This window comes from Solanum dulcamara, chromosome 3, assembly GCF_947179165.1.
Source record: "Solanum dulcamara chromosome 3, daSolDulc1.2, whole genome shotgun sequence".
NCBI classification, from domain to species: domain Eukaryota; kingdom Viridiplantae; phylum Streptophyta; class Magnoliopsida; order Solanales; family Solanaceae; genus Solanum; species Solanum dulcamara.
This window is the reverse complement of record NC_077239.1, coordinates 79,734,777-79,744,233: the sequence shown is the minus strand read 5'-3', so window position 1 is coordinate 79,744,233 and position 9,457 is coordinate 79,734,777. Positions and strand designations below refer to the sequence as shown.

The 9,457-nt window shown below is 37.1% G+C and overlaps 1 protein-coding gene across 1 annotated transcript; it reads right to left on the bottom strand.

Moving 5' to 3' along the window:
* Nucleotides 1-1,330: 1,330 nt before the first annotated feature.
* On the bottom strand, nt 1,331-9,091 carry LOC129883224 (retinoblastoma-related protein 1). The gene is made up of 18 exons (XM_055957838.1): nt 8,786-9,091; nt 8,361-8,465; nt 8,132-8,274; nt 7,944-8,040; nt 7,630-7,676; nt 6,466-6,664; nt 5,879-5,945; nt 5,581-5,757; nt 5,314-5,507; nt 4,335-5,220; nt 4,065-4,224; nt 3,893-3,965; nt 3,266-3,442; nt 3,011-3,130; nt 2,788-2,926; nt 2,548-2,660; nt 1,861-1,976; nt 1,331-1,770 (listed from the first exon to the last, which is right to left on the bottom strand). The coding sequence occupies exons 1-18, from the start codon at nt 8,867-8,869 to the stop codon at nt 1,617-1,619; spliced, it is 3,051 nt and encodes a 1,016-aa protein (XP_055813813.1). The 5' UTR covers nt 8,870-9,091; the 3' UTR covers nt 1,331-1,616.
* Between the last annotated feature and the right edge of the window lie 366 nt (nt 9,092-9,457).

Below are 9,457 nucleotides of genomic sequence, written 5' to 3'. Positions count from 1 at the left end.
TCTTCGGCCTACCCCTACCTCTTCTGAAACCATCCATGGCCAGCCTCTCACATCTCCGCACTGGTGCATCTGGGACTCTCCTCTTCACATGTCCAAACCATCTTAGTCGCGTTTCCCGCATCTTGTCTTCCACCGAGGCCACTCCTACCTTTTCTCGAATAGCCTCATTTCTAATCCTGTCACTCCTGGTATGCCCACACATCCATCTCAACATTCTCATCTCGGCCACCTTCATCTTTTGCACGTGGGAGACCTTAACTGGCCAACACTCCGCCCCATATAACATAGCTGGTCTAACGACCACTTTGTAGAACTTGCCCTTAAGTTGTGGTGGCACCTTCTTGTCACATAACACACCGGAGGCAAGCCTCCATTTCATCCATCCTGCCCCAATACGGTGTGTGACATCCTCGTCGATCTCTCCGCTGTCTTGCATGATAGAACCAAGGTACTTAAAACTACTTCTTTTTTGGATGGCTTGGTCCCCGAGCCTAACTTCCGCGCCAACCTCTTGAGGTGTCTCACTGAACTTGCACTCTATGTACTCTGTCTTGGTTCTACTCAGCTTAAAGAAGAATATTCTCCGAAATCGTCATCTCCAGATCCACAATGAATTTTTAGTGGTGGGGAATTACTAGGAAGATTGTTGATAACATGGATCTCATATTTTGGTGTAAAGAAACATTTTCTTGCTGTTGAAAATTCAAGAGGAGTGATCAATAAAAATAAGAAAATGTAGATCAATGAATTAGCCATAGTGAGAAAATAATAAGGAATCTACAAGGCTCTTGAAATTTATACAAAAATAATATTTTTTGTTTTGGTTAGTTCTTGCAAAGCATTGAATCACTCTCTTTATATCATTCTACTTAAGGTAAGATAATTAAGTTTTTGTACTGATTTTGCTCTACTTTAATTGATTAGATATAGCAATTTATAAAGGAAATGAATCAATAAGATTTAATGACAAGATCAATATAGAAATCAATTTTATTCCTATTATAGAAGAACTAAGAAGAGAAACTAAATCAGACAATAACGTAATGTTCTTTTTTTTAGGTCACCATTTAAACTTTTTAAAAGATGTGCATATATAGGTCTTAAGATTATCATTTCAAATAATATTACACGCAGATCTAATATTTGATTATATATTGCTTAGTCTTATACACGAAACGTTAGACAGTTATCATCATTACAACTAACATCTGCAGATTCAGCAAACATCAGTTCTTGGCTTTCATATATTCCTTCAGGCAATTAGAAATGAAAAACGTCAAAAAGAACGAGCATCGTAGTTCAGAAATTTCATAGAAGAACAACAGTGAAGTGATGGAAAACTATCACTTTACTCTTTATTAAGGAACAAGTCTATCTATATATATTGCCAGAATCAGAAATCAACAGGAAAAAAAGAAGCATCTATCTATATATATTCCCAGAATCAGAAATCAACAGGAAAAAAAGAAGCATCGGGTTGGTGGCGGGCATTTTACACTCGCTTACCGCTCATTCAACACCCCTATACATCTCTCTACCATTAGGATACCCCCTTAAAAACTAGGAAAAGAAATGTCAGAAACCGAAAGCCTATTTACATGCAAGTTTGTGCAGCATTATGACTCGGGCTGCTCAGTCTTCACAGCTGCACGCGGTGATGATATGCAGTTACCGTTCTGAAGGTAAAGGCTGTTGGCAACTATAGAATCACTAACCAAGCCCACAGCATCGACATCATCAAAATTGAGAGCGCCTCTGAGCTTCCGATTGCTGCAGATGAGTGAATGTTTTGAGTTGAGAATTTGACATAAGATGTATTTAGATAAAGGAGTTCTGCTGATGGGTAAAAGAACCACATACCCGTTCAAGCGGTTATTGATTACTGTCAGATCTTTTGAAGGGCTCTGATAAGCATGAGTGCTTTCTCCCACACAAGCATAATAGCTTTTAGAGCTATGGGATATTAAGGCATCCATCTGAAATCAGAAATAAGAGATAAATGAGAGAAATAATGGACTCATGAAGGTGGTATTCATTCAAACTCCTAACACTATACTATAAAATCAATCAAGCTCAGATTAACAGGAAAGTCTAATAATCCCAACTGTGAGATTGGAAACTGTTGCTCCTAAATATTCCTTTAGGCTAGTGAACACTACAACTAGTGATGGACAAGTAGCTTTCTACAATCACATGGACAAGTAGCAGTAACTACAGAAAATTGCACCATCCGCTTGGCAGAAAAATCTCCTCTCCCTCCTGAATAAGCATATCTTCCTTTCCACCAAGTTGTCTTTTTCTTCAAGTTCAAGATTCATACAGAAGCACTAGACCTTACTTACCCTCATTCCTAATTAAAACACGCCAGGTAATTTCTATGAGGAAGCCAGCAATAATTAGTTAGGCATAAATCAGCATCTGAATTTTGGTCTAAATTCATCCATTCCAATTATACAGGTATATTTAATATATTTCTCAATTCAGAAACACTTGAGGTATGCAGAACTTCAAGTCTCATTGGAAAAATATTGAGAATTAAATCTCTACCTTAGATGATCGCAACGGAGAGACGTAAACATTATGAACAGCAGATACTTTCTTTGGAGACATGTCAGGGAGACTGGGAAATGAAGATGGTTTAGGGGATGCTGGACCTTGACCTGAACGAAATGAAGAAACCAAAAAAGGCCACAGGTTTCACATTTGTACATGAGAAAGAAATCACCTATAGAAATCAAACTACAAGAAAAAATATTACTTCACAACCGCATAATGAAGAGAACTCACCGTCGTTCTTGGTTTTTTCGACATGGTTATTCTTTTGCTCATTTCCAGCAGGTGCAAGCTCAACTAATAATGGCTTAACAGAAGGAATAAACATTTCGTTGTAGAATGTGATGATATCAACGTGTTCTGAACCTGTTTTCTGTTTTAAATCCAAAAAATAATTGGTCAGTGATTCTAGAAACTGTAAGACTCATGTCAACAATCTAAGGACTGATCACATTACCCCATTGTGGCGTGCTGATGTCCAGTCAACAAAAACACTTCGAAAAACTTGTGGCTTACACTGAGGTTGCTTTCGGTAGTTGTATATAATTTCTTTGAAGGTCAAGTTAAGTTGTGAAATCTGCATATAATCAAGAAACAAGGCGTAAAAATCGAGAATTACAGAACTATAGAAACAAGGCATAAAAATTGAGAATTACAGAACTATCAGCTCCAATACCCGCTCCCCCCCCCCCCCCTTTTCCCAAAAATTTACCTTGGCAACTCCATAGAAAGAGCAAAGGATGATCTGGTCAATATGTCTGCTGAAGAAAAGACTTGTCCTCTGATTGAGAATCTTCTGAAAAAGGCAATATACAGTCTCCCTTATTTGCTGAGAAAGTTGTAGCCGCTCAATCATGCCATTGATTCTGACAGCAGCCAACTTCACAATCTAGGTGGAACGTGACATCAGAGGAAAAAAAATGTCAAATAATCAGGCAGGCTAAACAAAAGAAAATCCTGATCGAGAAAAAACATCTAGTTAGCATCTAACAGAAGAATCAGAATCCAGAAAATCTTCAGACGGCTAAATCCCACCATTTGCCTCTGTCATTCACAGCTTTACATTTTTAATTTAATATTATAAGGAGCTACTAGAAAATTAAAATCAAGATCTCACATGTCAAAAATTATTTGTATAAAAAGTTAGTTGTTACAGAGATGTAAGTTCTTTTCAAAAAGAAGTTGAAAATTGCAGCCCCTGAGGAGCAATTTTGGCACTAAATGGCTAACAGGCATGTGAGCACTTGAACAACGTAAACATGTGCCAGCATAACCACTTCAAAAAGAGATTGACACAGCATATCAACATAAAAACTGATAGAATGATTGACAATTTTACCTTGCCAAAGAATACATTGATTGATGTCTCAGCACATGTTTCCCCTCCACCACCAGGGTTTGGTCTTGTTGGACTGTCAAAAGTTCAAAAGATTAACACTTTATAGCAATAAACAGATTCCTAGATTATAGAGCAAATAAAAACTTAAGAATCCAACTATAACTCAAAATACCTTGCGAACGCAGACTGCAAAGGTGGAGGAAACTTAGACTTTATATTGGTAAGAGCCAGAAAACGATCCTTCACAGGTGATGTGAAGGAATTTCGCTCAACCAACACACTACGATATTCAGTACACAATCTCTTTGGTGACCGAATATCACAAATATGACCTAGTAAGATTAATAATTTAAGATAAAGTTAGGTTAGTTTTCCTCACAAAAATCAAAATTAAACCGGCATGAAATTCACCAAGCTTTGAGATTTGGGGTAAACAGGATACCATTAGGGGCCAAGTCACTCTTCTGTAAAGGCGGCACTGGTGGTAAATTCCCCGAAGATGGGTTAATGTGCATTGCAATTGCATCCAAGGATGGCATCGGTTCAGACAATAGGCCCAGGCGATTAATTTCAGAAGAAAGTGAAGGTTTTGCAACAGTCAAAGAGTTGTACATTGAAGAGCCCTTTTCCCAAACCATGCTCTCCAAGAGTCGTTCTTCAAGTGAATTCAAATGGCGTCTCAGTTCTCGAGGAAGACTTTCTTCATGCCTGATGAAGCTCTCTATCACCTTACTGAGATCAAAAGATGTAATTCCTGTTCTCTCTAAAACAGCTGGAAACAACATAGTAACTGTCTTGTGAGTGGCAAGAACTAGTTCAGCTGAGCAGGCGAGCATACATCTATGAAACCTCTCATTGGTTAGCAACGAAGTTAAATTGGTCACATGTAAAATCTGGGATTCTGCAATACACATAGTCTGCAGAACCCTATAATACAACTTCAAAGCCTCAGATCTGCGTTGCTCTGCCCATATGTTGTCCATTAAGCTCGTGCTTTGCAGGCCCCCAGCTGCACAATGCTCCCCAGGACCACTACTTGGAAATATAGCCTCCAGAATAATGTGAGCTCTCCGGATCACATCAGCTGATACATTTCTATCACAGGCGGACAAAAATCTCTCCAGCTCTGCTGAAGGTTTGGACTGTAGTGGAGCTATGACAGTACGCAGCCACCTGGCAGTTGTCATCGCTGTGGTTACAGGGGTAGCTGCCATCTTTGAGTTACCACAATATGGATTGTTATTAACATTGGATGCACCAGGAGAACGGTAAGGAGAGAGTGGGCTTGTAATTGTCTTTGTTGGGGAAGCCATTGTGTCAAATTTCTTCTGCACAACAGAAGATAAACACAAATGGTTTCATAGAGTGTTCAATTTACTGCATGATGGCTTTAACAAAATAAGGATATCCTGAGAACAAACCTTGATTCCAATCATATTGACTGCACCTCCAGACAAGCTCCCTGACCCAAGCAAGCTATCTTCGTCATTGACAAAAATCCTCTCATCCAATTCACCCTTGTTCTGAATTGCGTCACTGTAATCCTTCTCTAGTATACTTATACTTGACGATAAAGACGATTCTTCCAGTAAATTTTCAAAATAAGTCAAACCATCTGCAACAAACATCATAACTTTCAGAAAAAAAGCAATTAACTAAAGCAAGAGATTACTGATGTCGAGATAAACCTGTGTCGATGTTGTCCAGGTTCTCTGCCCTGCATTCTGAAGCCAAACAAGGGTTCTTCTTCAACTTTCCTGTTATTAGATTATTAACTTTGTCCATGGTCTCCCTTAAGTCATCTATTGAGGTCTGATAAATGCTGCTTAATGAAACAAGCAAGTCCACTTTGTCTCCTTTCTTAACTGTAAGAAAAACAGCTTTAGTATAAGGTCAACACCATCACAGATCTTCACACAGAAAAGTTGAAGAGGTAGTGGACCAAAACCCCAACTCTCTTAATGCAAAATATGTAAAGATAATTACCAAATCGCGGGGAGTCATTGATGTTGAAATTTCTGAAGAGGACAGGCACATGTATTATTAAGATTGCCTGCACCATGGTTTATGAAGCATTAGTCAGGCATGTCACCTATTTCTTAAGAGCAACATGGTATTATCCTATCCATAGAATTGCAATGGGAAAGATGATCAGATGCACTGTTTTTAGTTCTTGAATATATAACTGTTATTCCAGTTATATCAAAGACAAAAAAGAGTATAAAAGTGCAAAGCTCAGCTGGTTTAAATGCAAAGTGTAGCTGAAGTATGCATTTTGGTGAAGAAAATGTGCAGATGAATAATAAACCCACTGGCCTCATAAGTTATCAATTTTGAAAAAAAAAATGATTTTTCCATTGAGTTCCACCTTAAGCACATTAGTGCCTGTACTAAACAACTACATGACGCGAAGCACCAAACCTAAAGGGCGACTAGCTTCATGACTTAAATGCACCTTTACAACATTGCACACAAGTTATAAAGAGTATTATCAGCATGCTCAACACAACATGCACATAACAAAATAAATCAGACAGAACCCAAGCAATCAACTAAATGGTATAGAAACTGACCAGCACAGAAACTAAACCATTTGTGCATGTCACAAGGTCCTTGAAGCGGCTGAATACATGTTCGCGAAGTGAAAGGAAAAGCAACCAGCCAAAACGATAATATTGTGGCAAGAGGGTAGTCGAATTAGAAGTAGCAGACTGATTGTCTTCATTGCTATCGCTTGACAAAAACAGTTCCTGGTATGCGCGCTTGTAGTACCTAAAAGCACTAAATACGTTATCAAATGTACCACAAAAAGCTACATCCCCTGTATTAAAGGAATGAATACCAGGATAATATCAGACATAAAGAAACGAGAATTCAGAGAATTACTTGTCCTACCAAAACAACTTTAAAAGGCATAAAAGAAACAAAAAAATTGTCTAGACTCATCCTACCAAAACAACTTTAAAAGGCATAAAACAAGGACATAAGAGCATAGCCAACAATTTGGAAAATTCCAATATAATAAGCAAAAGATTCTAGTCATTCGTGATCATAAAGATTAATAAAGCATCCAATGATATGACTGACTAAACCATTAAGCACACTGCTAAGTTTCTCAATAAGAGGTTAGTCTCCTAAACTGCTGTTAAGAAGATTAAGGATATTGACAAGCTAGCTTGCTGACACGTTTCATTATTCCAAAAAAGGATCACATATCTGACTATTCTTTTTCTCTAGCCTGAAGAAAAAAATGAATAAAATAGGCTGAAGAATTAAGTAGTGTGGCATTGGTGGATGACAGAGGTGAAACCTAATGCATTAGGCCACTGGCATAGCTAACGAATTTTAAAATGCTAAATATTACAGACCAAGGAGTTCCTCAATGCTCAACATGGCATAATGAATTGGAGGTCAGCTTGGTTTCAGACATCTGCTCATTCACTCTTGGTCATCAGGGCATGTTCTTTATGATAGAGAAGATGCTGAGATAGGAAAATACCATCATGCCCTCAACAAATACATGCTAAGCACCACGAGACCAGACAGGATACTTGATCTACTGAGTCATATATGATGTTCAAATACTACCTTACAACATAAGTAGGATAAATCAAAAGGTTTTTTATATCAAATTTTGATTTAGATTATGATGCTGAACAGCAGAGATGCATGCAAGATGATTAAATATCACAAAGCATCATAAGTAGAGAAAACTAGTGCTTGAAAAGAGTACCCACTTGCTTAAAAGGCTCAAATGCACAAAGTTGGTCTGCAATTCCTTGGCCTAGTATGACAGTTCAAACAAATTATAACGCATGAATAAATGCTTGAAACATAAAATACTACTCCTCTATCCCAATTCATGTGGCACACTTTCCATTTTAGTCTGTCCCAAAAAGAATGTCACATTTCTATAATTGGAAACAATTTATCTTTAAGAAATTGTGTCAAGTCAAACAGTGCTACATAAATTGGGAAGGAGGAAGCCAATAGAAACAACAATAGCTGAAGTCTATCTGAACATGAGATTAACCCTCCAAGACATCATTACCTGAAGTCTCTTCTCCCAATCTGAACCATATAGGTTGCTTAATACTGGACCAACTTTAACAATAAACTGTGGTAGTTCTTTGAAGAAGTCTAGGACACTAGAGCAAACGAAACAAAATTCATAAGAACAGATATAAATCAAGACTTTTACAAGAAACACAAAAAACAACAAAAATCAGATAAACCCACTTGAGTTTCGCCCCACGCAGAATTTGGCATAGATCAAATCCATTTCCTTCATTTCCGTTACTCGAATTCCTCGCTTCATTCTCACTTAATCTTTTCACCGAGAACAGAACAAACGCAAACCAATACCGTTCAACTTCCTCCGGCTGATAAAGAACACACTCAAATCAATTCTAGTCCATATTAAAACCACCTAACTTATCATTTCATATCGAATCAAGGACTAAATTACCGTTATAGCTCCAATAGCAGCATTATTTGACAATAAAAGATGTTTACTCTCCTTAAACAGCTTTCTTGCTTCTACAATAAAGCTCTCACCCGTCGACAACCCATTCTGTAAATCAAACAACAAATTTCAAAAATACTAAGAAGAAAAAAATTAAAATTGCGACAGCCATAAACGAAACCGGAAAAGAACAAAATTTGCATACATGGATTCTCTGAGCTTCAATGCAGAATACAAGAAAATGAAAAACAAAAAAAATCTTATATGGGGTTTCGCTAAAATGAAAGATTTTGTAACTATAAACAACCAAATACAAAAAAAGGAACATTTTTTTTCCTTTTAAACTAATTCAGGAACAAATTTTATACCTTGCAGCTAAAAAAAGAGGGATTTTCAGCTAAAATCAAAATCAAGAAAACTAAAAGTACCTTGCAAAAATCTGTAAAACGAACTTCAAGAGAGTCCACAGAACCATTCTCTTCAGAATTCGAATGATTATTCAGCTCCTCCATCTTTATCAAAAATCACAAAAAAACAAACCCAGAATCCGAAATTGCAACAAACTTCTCAGATCTGTAGAATTAGATCCGAATTCTTCACAAATCAAAAAAACCCCTAATTTTCCCTCGTCTTTCTCTCTCTATCTCTATGACTAATTTTGCTTCTTTTTTTTTTAATTCGTTTGTTTGTTCTGTGCAGCTATAAACCCTAACTTTAGGGCGGGAAAATACATAAAGCGGATGTCATATGGTTTATGTCCATACATAGCCGACAGAGGTATAGATATAGCCAATGAAAATTCGACACGTGTTTTATCTGTTAGATTTTTTACCGCCAAATTTCCGTCTTTAGTCTCCCGCGAAAAACTACTGTTTGTTAAAATAAAATTAAAAAAAAAAAAACGAAACGCCTGAATTATGATTTATTACTTGAACCGGCTTTCCGTTTTTTCTGGGAGGGGCTTTTTTGGTAAATTATATTAATTATATGAATTAATTTAATTGATGTTTCAGTGATTATACTCTTTTGTTGTTACTAGTTGCTATATTTTCTTCCCTCATATTTACTCTGATTTGATATACTTGAGTTAAGGGTCTTTC